Raw genomic sequence first — 16,713 nt, forward strand, 5'->3', positions numbered from 1 at the left:
ACGTGCCTCCTCACCTACCCCTGGCGGGGTCTGCAGGCCTAGCAGCGTGGGGCGGCGGCGGCGGCGGGGGCTGGGAGCGTTGGCCGCCGGGGTCCCAGCCATGGCCGAGTCCGTGGAGCGGCTGCAGCAGCGGGTGGAGCAGCTGGAGCGGGAACTGGCACAGGAGAGAAGTCGGCGAGCTGTGGGGGGCGGCGACGGAGGAGGCGGCCGGGTCCGCATCGAGAAGATGAGCCCGGAGGTGGTGGACTCCAACCCCTACAGGTGACCTGCGTTGCGGGTCGGGGGCGGGCAAGGGGGTGAGATCAAGGTCTGCGAGTGGTCAGGAGTGAGGCGCTCCCTTCCTGTCAAGCTCAACACGGCCTCCCCGCCTTCCTCTTCTTGTGCTGGGGTCCCGCTCCCAGACGCGCAAGGCCAAGTCTTAGTAGTGGTGGAAAGGTGGTCTTCCTCTTAAAAAAATACACACCCACACCCACCAAAACCCGAATGAATCAGCCATATGGTGCCGCTCCCCGGCCTGCTGAGGATACGCGTCCGGTTTCCCTCATGCCCCGTCCACGTCTCCCTCGTTCTGCACAAAGCTGATAGTAATAACTTTCAGAAGATGACAGTAAATGTAAAACCCCCTAAGCATCAAACTTCGAGTTTCATAAAGGCTTCTCAGTACTTCAGAACTGGGGACTTGGGGAGAGCAGGATTAGCTTGCTTTAAAGCTGTTCGACTGGACCAGTCCTGCTCGCTCCTGTCCTTTCAGCTGGCTGAATATAGTGCAGTGGTTCTAAGAGTAAGGACTCTAGAGCCCGACCGATTGGATTCAGATCCTAGCTCTTAGTAGCTGAGCAACCATGGGAAATACTTGTGTATCGCAGGGACCAATGGTACCAGTGAAATCTTCAGATAATACCTAAAACTGAAAATCCAGAGGTAACAACGTTGGCGAGCTATTTAGAGATTTGTTAGTAACAGTTGAAAATGAGGAGAGGAAAAGGACGGTCGGGGCCAGAAGACTGCAGAATTTCCTAGCAAGCCTGGTAGAACTATTTGACTCTTTAAAGTGTAAACGAATGGGAATTTTATGTATATGTGTATAGGCTTAAATGTATATATTAAAAACTTTACAGTAACTAGGTAAAGTAGCTCTCTTAAGAGTCCTTGGCGTGCAGTAGGTCCTTACTAAAAGTAGATACCATCCATTATGGGTGGAGACAACTATGTTAAACATTAAATCCGGGTGTTAAATATGAAATATTTACATATGCTAAGAAAGCACAGAAATATGTTGAAATTTCACTTTGACCTATCTCATCTGTACACTTAACATTTAAGTCAGTGGTTTTCAGTTGTGGCTGTCCATTAGAATATCTGAGGAGCATTTAAAAAAAAAAAAATCTTGTTGCGCAGGCTACACCTGGAAGGGTATTCAGTGTTTTTAAAACTGCCCAGGTGACTTAATTTCATCTGGTAAAAGCCAACTGAAAGATTTCTTTTAAAGCATTAATAGTGATTGAGTTCGTGTTTTTCTGTGATGATGTGTTTACCTGTATCATAATTAAAAGATTGTAAGCTTTAAAACATTTTTTCTTTGTTTTAAGCCGCCTGATGGCATTGAAACGAATGGGAATTGTAAGCGACTATGAGGTATGGTAAACCTTTCCAAGTTTTTGAAGATGGTTTCAGTAAATGAAAATAATTTCTGATGACATTTTTGATGAAAAAGTTAACCAACAAATATATAATTTTGCGTTTCACAGAAAATTCGAACCTTTGCTGTAGCAATAGTAGGTGTCGGTGGAGTTGGTAGTGTGACTGCCGAAATGCTGACAAGATGTGGCATTGGTAAGGTAAAAACATTTCTCTTTGCCTGTCATAATGGGAAACTACTCACTTCTGGAGTAAATCAGGTATAAATTAGGAATTTTTCTCTTATTAATGGTTTATTGATTTGTGGTGTCTTTATTCATATTGTTCTTTCTACCCACAGGAGTTAAGACACAACCCCACCCAAATGGAAGCTGATATTAATGCTGATAAAACAAGGAATATCTAAATTTTGTTCAGGAATTTTGTGTTTGGGATAATATATGTTACAATTTGGGCTTAAATGTTTTAGATATAGAAGCTTAGGAGAGAAGGCTGTTAAATTGATAGTGTGTGAAACACAGGCATCTAACAAATATTTTTTAAACATGCTTTATACAAATGGACTAGAAAGCATGTACCTTTTTTTTTTTCAAAAAATAGTTGCCCTTTATTAACTTATTTAGAAATATTTTAAAAAATTTATTGTAGTTGACATATAGTATTAGTTTTGGGTTTGCAACACAGTGAGTGATTCAACAGTTCTATACATTACTCAGTGCTCATAAGTACAGTCACCACTTGTCACCATACAACATTATTGCAATATTGTTTACTATATTCCTTATGTTGTGCTCAGCCTTATAAAAAAATAAAATCTTGCCGTTTACGACAACATGGATGGTCCAGAGGGTATTATGCTAAGTGAAATAAGAGAAAGACAAATACTACATGATTTCAGTTATATGTGGGATCTAAAAAACAAAACAAATGAACAAACGAAAGATAGACTGTTAAGTACAGAAAACAAACTGGTGGTTGCCAGAGGAGAGGTGGGTGGGAAAATGGGTGAGATAGGTGAAGAGGATTAAGAGATACAAACTTCTAGTTAGAAAATACCCTTCTTACTCTTAAAATTGAAATGGAGAATGCTCTAAGATTTTTTTTTTAATCTGTACTTTTTTTTTTTCACTTTTTTTCTAAAATTGATTTAGGTTGTGGGTAGAAAGGAGAGAGAACTTTATACCAGTCTCAGATTTGTAAAGCTAAAGTCTGTGATGTTAGATTCCTAGTGGTGGAATACCAAAGCTTTCCACAATTGATTTCCCCCTCTTTTATTTGTCATTTGACAAAGCAAGCATTTTTCCCCACAAAGTTTATCAGCTCTTTTTAATATGTTGGTCTGTCCCATGCCCCCGAATTCTTTTTTTTTTTAAGATTTTATTTATTTGAGAGAGAGAGTGCATGCCCGTGCACAAGCAAGCTAGGGGGTGGGTGGGCGGGGAGGCAGACAAGCAGACTCTGCACTGAGCACCAAGCCCAGTGTGGGGCTTGATCTCAGGAACCTGAGATCATGACCTGAGCTGAAATCAAGAGTCGGACACTTAATCGACTGAGCCACCTAGGTGCCCCCATCCCCCAAATTCTTAAAAGAAAGTGGTTTCAAAGTTGGCACTCATTTATCAGTATAGAAAAGGCAACACAAAAATACTAAAAATGTTTATTAACATGTTAAAGTCTTTCAGGAAGTTTACAAAAGCCAGCCAACAATTGCTTATAGTTGACATAAGAACCATGGCTGATTGACCTAGGATAGTAGAGATCATGGAGATTATGGGTCTCCATGGTTTGAGTGTGCTTGAGAATCACTTGGAAGGCTTCTTGAGACATAGATGGCCAGGCCCTATCCCGGTGGTTTTGATTCTTTAGGTTTCGAGTGGACCTAAGGATTTGAATTTGTCTTAAATCCCCAGGTGATTCTGATGTTCTGGGGGGATTTTTTTAAGAACTGCTGGATCCTTGCTACTCAGTCAGATGCCCTAAGTAGTAGCATCAGCATTACCTGGGAGCTTGTTAGAAATGAATACTCCCAGGCCCCACCCCCCAGGCATGCTGAATTAAGAATCTGTTTAACAAAACTCCAGATGATTCATATGCATATTAAAGTTGGGGCAGTGCCCCTGTATTTCTGACAAGCTCCTGGTGATACTGATGCTGCTAGCCCAGGCCTCAGTTTGAGTAGCAGGGCTCTGGAACGGTGGTTATCAAATATTGCTGTAATTAGAATCACCTGGGAAGTTAAAAAATTTTTGATATCCAGAGTGGAATAGAATCAATCTTTGGGGATGGGACCCAGACATCAGTATTTTTTAAAACTCTCGTAGTGATTCCAGTGTGCATTCAAGTTTGTAAGTTAAGGATCTGCATAGGTTTAAGTTTCAAAACTTTTCATTATGTAAAACAGATAAAGAAGAAGCTAATTCATGGTTAAATAGGGAAGTGGAGCATTGGAGACTCAGCCTACTTTTTACCCCTTTTGCGGTGTCCTGGATCACCAGATCTAGATTCGCTGCATTATTTTACAGATGAAGATACAGGCCTAAAAAGAGAGTGACTTATCCATGATCAGAGCTAATTAGTGACAGAGCTACAACTCATATCTCCTAACCCCAAATTTGAGATGTCCTTAACTTATAAACCAGCTATGAGGCTGAAGACTCATATTTAATACTTGGCCTGACCTAATAAATACTGTCTAATGAGCCGAAATAAGCTATATTTTGTTTTGACTCAGAAAATTATCATAGAGGGCAGACAGGGGTGATGTATTTTCTAGCAAGATATAAAGGGTTACCTAGGTGTTGTTCTGTAGTTTGGGTTAATTTTGTTGTTGTTAATAAGATCCCCCCCTTTTTTTTTTTTATAATTTTAGCTGTGCACAGGATGGTGCACCACAAGCCACAGCCCCCCTCAACCACTGCTGTAGCCTTTGCCTCTGTGCTCACCCTGCCCTGGCCTTTCCCCCCATTTTTGTTTTTTTTTTTTAAATCTGGGATGCTGAGAATTGTGTTACAAAGTTACAGAATTTTAGATGAAGGAAGGGACCTTGGAAATATTTCAGTGCAACCTGATAATTTCTTACTGATAAGAAATGGGATCTTTAAAAAGGTGTATGTATGAGTGTGTGAGTGTGAGAAATGCTGTTATGCCTAAATACATAGAAGGAAACAACAATTAACTTACTGGTTAGTAATTCTGTTTGGGGTGAGCACATTTTAGCCACGAGTTAAGAATGGTGTCATAGTCACAAAAGGAGTCATGTTATACTATAATTTTAATTTATGACATTTGTTATTTTAAAATTTCATCTATCTAATGTGTTCTTGGCCTTTAGTAAAGGATTAGAATGAAATGGAATAAACATTGATTTCTCAGTGAATCATTTAGAGAGGCAGTAAGTGTTATGGTTCAGGTGCAGATGCTGGGTTGAGAATGCCTGAATTTGAATCCCATTTTCATATATATTAGCTGAGTGACTTTGGGGTATGTGCCGTAGTTGTCTCATTTATACCTATATGAGCATTAAATGAGTTAATATATGGTACCTAGTATTTTAGAATTAGCTAATATTATTACTGTCAAACTGTTAAACCCATCAAATGTGAAGTCCACTGATTTTTCTTTGTTATTTTTAGTTTATATTTTAGTATGTTTTTCATTAAAATACCACTGTTTTCATTTTAGTTGCTACTCTTTGACTATGACAAGGTGGAACTGGCCAATATGAATAGACTTTTCTTCCAGCCTCATCAAGCAGGATTAAGTAAAGTTCAAGCAGCTGAATATACTTTAAGGTAAATGGAATAACAATTAAAGACTATATTTAGTGAAACTTAGTTTGTGCATTTTGTATAAGTTAATGCATAAATTTGGGGCACCTGGGTGGCTCAGTTGGTTAAGCGACTGCCTTTGGCTCAGGTCATGATCCTGGAGTTCCAGGATCGAGTCTCGCATGGTGCTCCCTGCTCAGCAGGGAGTCTGTTTCTCCTTCTGACCCTCTCCCCTCTCGTGCTCTCTCTCTCTCTCAAATAAATAAATAAAATCTTAAAAAAAAGTTAATGTATAAATTTTTCTCCATAAAAATGCAGGTTTTATACAAATTGTCTTACCTCTTGGAACAGGGTTGGCAACCCTTTTCTGCATAGGGCTAGATAGTAAATATTTTAGGCTTTGAGGGCCAACTATGAAACTGCCCAGCTATGTAGTGGTAGTGCGAGAACAGCTGTAGGCAATAGAAAAATGAATGAGCATGGCAGTGCTCCAATAAAACTTTGTTTATGGACTCTGATGCTTAAATTCCATGTAAGTTTAGCATGTTATGAAATACTGTTCTTTTCTTTTCTGCCACCATTTAAAAAAAGGAAAAACCGTTCTTAGCTTGCAGACTTCATAAAAACAGGTGGTAGGTGGGGCACCTGGGTGGCTCAGTCGTTAAGCGTCTGCCTTCGGCTCGGGTCATGATCCCAGGGTCCTGGGATCGAGCCCTGCATCAGGCTCCCTGCTCAGCGGGGGGCCTGCTTCTCCCTCTCCCACTCCCCCTGCTTGTGTTCCCTCTCTCGCTGTGTCTCTCTCTGTCAAATAAATAAATAAAAAATCTTAAAAAAAAAAACTTAAAAAAAAAAAAACAGGTGGTAGGTCAGATTTGGCCCAAGGGCCATACTTTGCCAACCCTTACTAAGAAGTTTCTTTGTGGCCTCGGGGCGCCTGGGTGGCTCAGTTGGTTAAACGACTGCCTTTAGCTCAGGTCATGATCCTGGAGTCCCGGGATCGAGTCCCACATCGGGCTCCCTGCTCAGCGGGGGGTCTGCTTCTCCCTCTGACCCGCTTCCCTCTCGTGCTGTCTCTCATTCTCTCTCTCAAATAAATAAATAAAATCTTTAAAAAAAAAAAAAAAAGAAGTTTCTTTGTGGCCTCAAACATACTTGCACTGAATTAAATAAGGAACAAAGAAGCTCTTTTGTCAGGCTAGGCTGTAGCTCACAGAGGTGATAAAGGCTTAATTCTGAGAACATACATGGTAGGAACATTTGTGTAATCCTGCAGTCAACAGGCTTTGAATGTAGTCCTTGAAGTGGGTCAAAGGAAGTAGAAGAGGGCTTCGGATTTTCTTTGAATAGCTTGAATTCCATTTTTCTAACCTTTATTGAATGATCTTTCTCAGCTTTTTCCTGCTTTCACTTAGTATTCCTACCAGTAGTTTAATAATCATTCCCTTTTTCCCTCTTAGGAACATTAATCCTGATGTTCTTTTTGAAGTACACAACTACAATATAACCACAGTAGAAAACTTTCAACATTTCATGGATAGAATAAGGTAAAATTTTATTTATGAATATTTTGCACGGTGTCCAGCTCAGTTAAACAAGTATTATTAATAATAAAATCTACTGATTTTTAACTCAGTGAGTTGGTAGATTCGATATGTTTTTAAAATAGTTAATTTTTGTGTGATCTCTATGTGTTAGGAGCTCAGTAAAAAGTAAATATTGTCCAAAAAACAGTAGTAACAACAATAAAAAAACCAAAAAACCTAAAACCCTGTAATTATAATGATAGAACAAGGGATCCTCAATTATAAGTTCTGTGTTCTAAATTATATTTCTATGTAAAAGTGGTTTTCTGCAGACTTTTGTAACACCACTGAGATTTTGAATATATTCAATTTTTATTAGATTTACATTTGGAGTGAAACATGGATAAAAGTCTGAAAGCTGATAGGGAAATGGTAACTTTTGTGAATAGACTTTATACTTCTTGTGCCTTCTAGGCAAAGTAATGTATCATTGATGTTCATATTAGCTACTTAATACATACTAGATCTTTAATATTAAATATTATGTCATAATTGTACTCATTTACTGAAAGAATAAATGTGTGCCTGAACAACTACAGTCTAATTAGAGTGTATTTTGTGCCCTGATTTTTTTTTTCCAAATAAATTTATTTTCTTTACCTAGTAATGGTGGATTAGAAGAGGGAAAACCTGTTGACCTAGTTCTTAGCTGTGTGGACAATTTTGAAGCTCGGATGACAATAAATACAGTAAGTATTCCTATTGTATAAGATGTTACACTCATGGATTTATCTATTTTCTTGTATAGTTCTGCATTTAAGAATAGTTCTGCATTTAAGACCTCATGTGTTTTGTTAATTTTTAATTATTTCTTACCCTACTTTTGAAATTTATTCTAATAGCTGTGGGATCTGTCTAGCCTTGCTGGTATGGCTTATGTTTCAGTATCCTATTCTCTCTTATGCCAGTAGAGGAAACTATAAAATAGTAGATACTTCTGTTGTACAATTTTTAAAATAAATGACTACCTTAAAATGTCTTAACTCTATGTCAGCATTGGTTTTAACTTTTATTACTTTAAGTAAAGATATAAATATAAAATGCCTACAAACCTGGTTTCTCAGAAATAAAAATCTTTGAATTGCTATGTTTTCAATTTTTCAGAAGATATTTTGCAGTTTTTTGTTGCTGAAATTATTTTAGAAAAATGAATTTTTACTTTAATAGGAAATCCAATAAGCCTCATGATTCAATTTAATTAAATAGATATTTATTGACTGCTTACTTAAATGCTGTCAGTTTACCTTTTAAAAAAAAAGATTTTATTTATTTATTTGACAGAGAGACACAGCGAGAGAGGGAACACAAGCAGGGGGAGTGGGAGAGGGAGAAGCAGGCTTCCCACGGAGCAGGGAACCTGATGTGGGGCTCGATCCCAGGACCCTGGGATCATGACCTGAGCCAAAGGCAGACGCTTAATGACTGAGCACCCAGGCACCCCTGTCAATTTACTTTTTAAATAGAGTGGCATTTGCCAAGGAATTCCACTATTCATAACTTTCCTCTTTTGAAAAATTTAAAAAACCCTTGGTAATCCATTTAGTTAAACTCCAATTTTTAATGAAAAGAACTTACACTAAATTACTTCTTTTTATGTTCTTTCTTATGTTTTCACCTGTTTTTTACCAAGGCTTGTAATGAACTTGGGCAAACGTGGATGGAGTCTGGGGTCAGTGAAAATGCAGTTTCAGGGCATATACAGCTCATAATTCCTGGAGAATCTGCTTGTTTTGCGGTATGTGTGATTCATTTTGGCTTATTTTTTCACTATTAAGTACTAGAGTTCCTAGGGGTATTGAAAATGTATTCAAAGAAAAAACAAACTTTGAGATGGAATACTATTTTGAGTATGTTATACTCTTTTCCTTTTGTTTTGAATATATTTTCTTTCATTCTTTTTCATATAGTGTGCTCCACCACTTGTAGTTGCTGCAAATATTGATGAAAAGACTCTGAAACGAGAAGGTGTTTGTGCAGCCAGTCTTCCTACCACTATGGGAGTGGTTGCTGGGATCTTAGTACAAAATGTGTTAAAGTGAGTGAGGGCTAATTTTTCTGAGTAGTCTTGGTTGTTTTTGATAAAAATGTATTTCATAAAGCATTTCAAATACTGGAATTACCAGCTAAGTATTCAGTTTTTTAAAAATCTAGTTTTAAATATAAATAAGTTTTTCAAATATGTATAATATATATGTACTTTTAATTTACATACTTCTTAGTATATCTAATTTAAATATAAGCATACATATTAATACACATATGTTACTCTGTATTTGGAATAGCTCATGTTAAATGGTACAGTGGTACTGGTGTATTTATATATGAAGTATTAACCAAATGATTTAAATCTCTGCAGTTTTGACCAAAGGGCATTAAATACACTTCTTTAATTCTTACTAAAAATATGAATGCGATTAAACATTAATGAGGATAATTATCTCTGCTATCCAAAAACAGATATGCAGCAACCACACCATCTAAACTATAGCAACAAAGATTTCTTTGCAGCTAAAATTAATGTCAAAGGGTTTTTGAACCAACTCACACTTTATTAAAACCAGAACCCCTTTAGGTGTTCTCTATCTCAGGCCATTTTTTTTTTCTCATTTTACAACTTTAGTAAGCTTTGTTATGTTTCCTAACCGTCCAATGTAATAAGAACAAGTTGCAGCATGATATAGAGAGGCACCCTGATATCAGAACCATCAGCTACCAGCAAAAAAACTGTAAAAAGCATACATGAGAACTCTCAAGGCAACTGTCTAGGGCTAGTTCATATAAGAAAACTTCACAACCATACAAACCGTACAAACTTTAGCAGGCCCTATCTAAACAAAACGTTTTATAGTATGCTACAAAAAGGATGAGGGGCGGAAATCATGGTTATAAACTGTTCTCTTAAGGATGTGTCCTATTTAGCCAGCCCCTTATTGATGGACATTAAAACTACTTAGATTTTTTTTTTTGCTTTTTTTAACAATGCTGCAGACAACATCTTGCATGATTCTTATGAATTTTTAGAAGTGGAATTTCTGACTTTATGCAATATTTAACAGACAGTACTAAATTTCTACTCCAAAAATATACATTTCTATCACAGTGTAGGAGTACCTGGTTCACCCACACTGGTTGATAACACTGAGTATCATCAGACTTTTTAATCTTTGTTAATATCATGGGTGAAAAAAATGGGTATCTCATTTTAATTTTCAGTTGTTTATGGAAAGGGGTGAGCACTTATATTTTTCTGTGAATTGTCTGCTTCATATCATTTGGTCAGTTTTTTGTCTTGTTATATATTAACATTCATTGCAAATATTTTTCCTTTTGTTTGTATTTTATATGTGATTTTTTTCCTCTTATAAGCTTTTTTTTTTTTTTAAAGATTTTATTTATTTATTTGAGACAGAGAGAATGAGAGAGACAGAGAACACATGAGAGGGGGGAGAGTCAGAGGGAGAAGCAGGCTCCCTGCCGAGCAGGGAGCCCGATGCGGGACTTGATCCCGGGACTCCAGGATCATGACCTGAGCTGAAGGCAGTCGCTTAACCAACTGAGCCACCCAGGCGCCCCTCTTATAAGCTTCTAAAAGGAGTTAGATTTGACTGGTAGGGAGCACAAGGGAGCTTTATGGCCCATGGAAATGTTCTGTTTTTGATCTGGTAGTGATTACATGGGTGAAGACTTTTGGAAAATTTCACTGAGCTATGTATTTAAGATTGTAAACTTTAAAGTAAGTTGTGTATAAAAACTTTTAAAGTAGTTAGATTTAGTACCATATCTCAGGGATTCTTCACATTTTAATTTGACATCAGTACTTAAGGTGCTGTTTTGTTACAAAAATCATTATGTACTTCAATACCATTTTTTAAAAATTCAATTATTTCTAATACTTTTATGGCTTATTTATTTAAGTGTACTTTGATTTGTTTTTCTAGGTTTCTGTTAAATTTTGGTACTGTTAGTTTTTACCTTGGATATAATGCAATGCAGGATTTTTTTCCTACTATGTCCATGAAGCCAAATCCTCAGTGTGATGACAGAAATTGCAGGAAGCAGCAGGAAGAATATAAGGTATACATCAATCCATCAGAATGTATGAGAGATCATATTATTTGGACAATAATTTAAAACAGTTATTTAGATTTGGAATACAAGATAAATGGATTCTGGATTTTTGAAAGTTTTTTTTATGGTATCTCTAAGGTGGAAATGTTAGTAGAAAATTCACCATGCTTCAAAAGTAAAAAAATCTCTCTGAAGTCCTTTCTTGCTTTTGGTAAAGTAAAAAGCCTGCCTGAATTCTTGCTCAATGCTTCAGAGGCCTGAGAGTAAGAACACTTTGATACTGTTTGATTTCTACAGAAAAAGGTAGCCGCACTGCCCAAACAGGAGGCTGCTCAAGAAGAGGAAGAGATAATACATGAAGACAATGAATGGGGTAGGAATTCTTTCATAAATTGAAATGGCAGTGTCAGATCTCTTACGGAAGGGAATATAATTATAATTATACAAATTCTGAGTAATTATTGCTTATAAGTTCCTTGAAAACTGTTGTAAGATCAAATTTAACTCTACAGGTATTGAGTTGGTATCCGAGGTTTCAGAAGAGGAACTGAAAAATTCCTCAGGTCCGGTTCCTGACTTACCCGAAGGAATTACAGTGGCATACACAATTCCTAAAAAGGTACGTCCAAAATCTGATTTATCGTAAGTGAATGTTATATAAGAGAAAGTTTATTTATCTTCTTTCATCTTCATCCTATTTTATAATGCCAATGCAGTATTTACTGTTTTAGATATTTTACATTATATATAATGGCATTAAGACGGGTAAGAGAAGGTGTTCAGTGTTAATGTGGAAATAGACATAGTGCCTTTTAAACTCTTTGAAACACAGACCTAAAATAGTGTTATTGACTCATGAATGGATCAGGTAAAGTAGATTTTGATTAAATGAAAATAACATTTTTGTATATTGAGCATTTTAGCCGTTAATACCATTTAAAAATACCACTGCAGTAGAGATCTCAAGAATATTGAAATTACTGTCTTGTAAATCAAAAGATTGGTGGGGAAAGTAAAGGATTTTGTCTGTCCTAAAAATTAGAAGGCGTATTTCTTAAAGTTTACTTTGTAAACTAGTTGAACATGGTTAAAACTTAGTGATTATATATTCCTAAGCATCACAAATTTTATATGGTTATTTTTTCACTATGTTTCCCTCATTTGTTGATAGCAAGAAGATTCTGTAGCTGAGGTAACTGTGGAAGATTCTGGTGAAAGCTTGGAAGACCTTATGACCAAGATGAAGAATATGTAGATAATGGACTGACCTATATTTTATTTCCTGAGGTTAAGCCTATTCCCTTGCAAGTAAAAAAATCATTTAAAAACTGACAGAATTTAGGGCAACATTAATTGATACATAATCTTCACAGAATTGTTATACTTCTTGAATATAGTGTTGTTTGGAGCTTTTTTCCCTTCAACTAAATCAGTAATTCCTAAAACTCATGTTTCATTCTAGTTAAGAAAACTTGAAAACTTAGCCACTGAAATGCTTTGGCCTTTTGGGAGGGGTGGGAAGAAAGGACCAATATGATGCTATATTTGTTTTCCTTCCGGTAATCCTTTGTGGTCTGTTGCCCAAGGTCATGGATAATAAAGTAGTATGTGGTTCTCAAATACAGGGAAAGGACAGGAGGTACATCCAATTGATTAGAGCTAGCAGGTATCTACTCATTGTATTTAAAATCTCTCTCTACAAGAAAACTGTCCACTATTACTAACTTGGCCAACAGTGAATTTAAAATAATCTATAAAATAAAAAATATCCTCTCAAATGTTTCCTAAATACAAGCTAAAATGTAGTCATCGGAAAAGTTTGTAAACCTGTGAATTCAAAACAAGACAAATGCAAATAAAGTAAGCTTTCTTCATGGATAAACAAATAAAGGTACTTTGAGGAAGTACAGATTATTATATTTCTGCCCTGACCAAGGAAAGAAGTCCTTGCATGTGTAGAACATATATCTGGAATCACTGCACTTTATTGAGGAGTAAGGAATAAATTTAGTTTAAGATCATCTAGATTATACCCATCAAATGGGCTACCTTCTGAGTACTTCATTTAAATTTGATTTTCTAGATAATTAGATAGTTGTCCTGTATTGGCATAAAAGAGACCTAAATTACGTCTGTAATGACTGACATATATTTATTCACTAGAAGAGTATCATTTACCCTGATCATGACCACTAAATTATAAACTGATAAACTGGTTTTCTCTAAAGTTGCATACAAATAATGAAAGCTTAAGAGAGCCTTAGTTAAATTCCCAGTGGTTTGGAGACCAATGAAAAATATGCACGTGTAACCATTATCAGTAGAATGTTAACTATGCTATGCTAATCTTCTGTTTTGGTGATTTTTTTTACTTTGAAGGTATGAATGAATAAATTGTATCTCTAGAGAAGAAATGTTAGTACAAAATGAAAAATGCAATTTCCATTTGTAAAATAAAGTTCTAAAACCTGATTTCAGAAAGTCCCAAATATCAAATATGTTCAGTATATTTGCTTTGAGATCCTAGAATCATATAGTGATTCTTCTGTTTAGAGTAAGGTCAGGAAAGTAGGGGGATGGTAGCCTTGAAACTTATTTATGTTGCCCTGGTAGATCATTTGCCATTAAAAAAGAAATAGTGAATTCATCTGTAAAGTAGTTTTTTCTAGTTACTCGAGAGGTTTTGAACTTCAAAAAAGAAATGTAGTTTTTCTTATAATAACCCCATTCTTTTGGAATATCTGGTATACTGATTTGGTAAGGCTCGGCTTATAATTTTTTTTTTTTTTTTAAGTAAGCTCCACATCCAGCGTGGAACCCAGCACGGGGCTTGAACACACGACTACACTTTGCTTATAATTTAAAAATTGTATAGTTTGATGAGGTATAATAGCCAGAACTCACCTTTGTTCTGCTCTTAACATGGCACTGTACACCGCTGGTGTCTTATACTGTTATCAACTATTACTAAGTTATCTAATTTGTCTAATGTCTTCCATTAAAAAATAGTTGGATGACTTTACCAGAAAAAAATCTGGTAACAGGTATCTTTTGCTACCTGGAGTGCTCTCTTAACGTCTGTATGCCATAAAAACTTACATATATACAGTAGCCAATTTTGAGAAATTAATCATCACCGAGTTTTATAGTACTAAATAAATCTGTAGTGCTTGACCATATTTTTAAACTGTTGTTTCTAATGTGAAAGAAGGAAACACACTCACCAAATTGCCATAGCACAAAGGCTCTAAATTGCAGTAAAACAATATGTTCAGCTTTAACCCCTTCCCCATTGTGAATGGGAAGTTAATTTATGTACCACTGAAATGTTTTATGTAGTGAAAAGAATATGCATCCTAGGTTTTCTCACATAAAAATACTCCTTGAAAACCTACAAACACACTGAATCAACACAAAATGGTAATAACCATTTAAGAATATTAAGGAAGATTTAACCCTCCAATTGCAGTTTTTTTCCATATTTCTCTTTCTGCAAAGTATTAATGAAAATTAACTACAACTACCATTATCTGGTTCCTACCAATTCAGATGTAATTGTCTGAAAGCTACCTTTTTCATCGTGAAGGTGTGTATCAATGTGAACATATTTCTATTTGAGAACCTCAAATACAAAGAGATGTCTGTCCCAGCTTTTTTTTTTTTTTAAAGATTTTATTTATTAGAGAACACGAGCGGGGGTGAGGGGAAGAGGGAGAAGCGGACTGCCTGCTGAGCAGGGAGTTCAATGTTGGGCTTGATCCCAGGACTCCAGGATCATGACCTGAGCTGAAGGCAGACACTTAACCAACTGAGCCACCCAGGTGCCCCTATTTTTAGCTTTTTAAGTAGACACTTTACATGAAAACATTTGAGTTGGTAGTACAATAAGTAAGATCAAAATGCAGCTTCAAAAGAATATTTAAACTTAAATTTTATGAAATATATGGAGTCCTCAACCCCTAACTAATTAATGAATTTTTACCATAAATCACTTTGAATACTATTATATTTCCACTTATATTTTTCAAGTCCAAATTTTGTGGGAACAAAGAATAAAGGCCTATTATTCTTTTGCTGTTGTTTTCTTTTTTCAGGGTTCTTCTAGAACATTAATCTCAGATTATTTCCTAAAGCAGTTTTTTTAAAGGCATTAAACTTAATATACTACTTATAATAGTGTATTAAATTACTATATTACCAGATAATCAAATTTTAAACTTTAGTAGCTTAATTCTGAAAGCAGTGTATGGTAATTTGTGAATGTAATTACTTTGTACCTTTCATAGCTGGCAAACCCAGAAAGATGTACTATGGTCATATTTTATCTTCTTTCCTTTTGAACTTCTCTCAAAAGGGGAAGAAGGATGCTCATTTTATAAGATCCTGCCAAATTCTTCTAAGTGACCACTATAGTGCCTTAAAATTAGACCATTGCTTCTCAAACTTAGGTGCATATGAACCACCTGGAGATCTAGTCAAATTGCAGATTCTGATTTAGTAGGTCTGAGGAGAGGCTCTAGAGTCTTAATTTTTCATAAGCTAATTTTTCATACTGATGATCCCAGTTCATGGACCACCCTGTGTGTAGCCAAGCCTTACAGAACATTAACCAAAACCCAATAAAGTTGCCAAAACTTTTTTTTTTTGAAGATTTTATTTATTTATTTGACAGAGAGATAGCGAGAGAGGGAACACAAGCAGGGGGAGTGGGAGAGGGAGAAGCAGGCCTCCTGTGGAACAGGGAGCCTGATGTGGGGCTCGATCCCAGGACCCTGGGATCATGACCTGAGCCGAAGGCAGACACTTAACGACTGAGCCACCCAGGCACCCCGCCAAAACTTAATTTGAGCAAACTATTCAGTATGGATATTTTTCAAGTATTTTTTGTAATGTTCAAAGTATTAATTATGTAACTACAACTCTCTTGTATAAATTGAAGTGGGAAAAAAAACCTTGAAATTGCACTTTTTTTTTAAAACAGTGAAGTATGGTTATATCTTTCACCTTTATAATTAATATGTTGGAATCTTAAAGGTATTAAAATTGAAGGTTTTATTATGTATAAATACATAAATGGCACAAAACCAAAATGTGACAACTTTTATAAAACCTGTAAAACATATTTCATTTTCAATATAAAATAGGCTAATCTGAGTTTGAGATAAATGAAGAGAGATTTAGGCCATTTAAGAAAGAAGAGGAGACTGTCATGTCCCTATTTTGGGGAAGGTCAAAGAATGCTAAGAGCTCGACTTACTGCATTAAAAACTTCAGATTATGCAGATACATATAACACAGCAGAACAATATAGAGAGAGCAGAAAGCAGAGGGCTTGGCCCAGTCTGCTCATGGAAAAGGTAGACTTTTTAAAAAATGTAGCAGTCAGAGACAACTGTTACTAGTTCATTTTACAGAAAATAATTCAAACCTTCCATGAACATTATCCCTTTATTTCTTGAAACTTTTCTTTGAGGTAGAGATTTGGGCCAGGCTACTGCTGAAAAGCACGACCAGGAATGGTGAAGCCAGTGTAGCTCTTGAGAGATGAAAGAATTATGGAATTGAACTCCTTGTCTTCACAGCTATGCCAGGTCTTCTTGAACAGAGAACAACCACTCTTCATGATCAATTCTTCATGTCATTTTTGGGTTCTAATG

At 36.2% G+C, this 16,713-nt stretch overlaps 2 protein-coding genes across 2 annotated transcripts in view; one reads left to right on the forward strand and one right to left on the reverse strand.

Annotated features, from left to right (window-relative positions):
• ACAD11 (acyl-CoA dehydrogenase family member 11) overlaps window positions 1-74 on the reverse strand; it is a 101,265-nt gene extending 101,191 nt beyond the window's left edge. Inside the window, exon 1 of the mRNA XM_034994739.1 lies at window positions 15-74. The gene's annotated coding sequence lies outside the window, so the exon portion shown is untranslated. The remainder of the gene's footprint in view (window positions 1-14) is intronic.
• On the forward strand, window positions 43-12,946 carry UBA5 (ubiquitin like modifier activating enzyme 5). Its single transcript, XM_034994747.1, has 12 exons — window positions 43-261; window positions 1,590-1,635; window positions 1,749-1,838; window positions 5,320-5,429; window positions 6,863-6,949; window positions 7,593-7,677; window positions 8,619-8,723; window positions 8,896-9,023; window positions 10,927-11,062; window positions 11,354-11,429; window positions 11,569-11,675; window positions 12,228-12,946. Exons 1-12 carry the CDS (start codon window positions 101-103, stop codon window positions 12,309-12,311), a joined length of 1,215 nt encoding a protein of 404 aa, XP_034850638.1. The 5' UTR covers window positions 43-100; the 3' UTR covers window positions 12,312-12,946.
• The last annotated feature ends 3,767 nt before the right edge of the window (window positions 12,947-16,713 follow it).

Source organism: Mirounga leonina, unplaced genomic scaffold, assembly GCF_011800145.1.
Source record: "Mirounga leonina isolate KUSES-001 unplaced genomic scaffold, KU_Mleo_1.0 Mir_115, whole genome shotgun sequence".
Taxonomy (NCBI): domain Eukaryota; kingdom Metazoa; phylum Chordata; class Mammalia; order Carnivora; family Phocidae; genus Mirounga; species Mirounga leonina.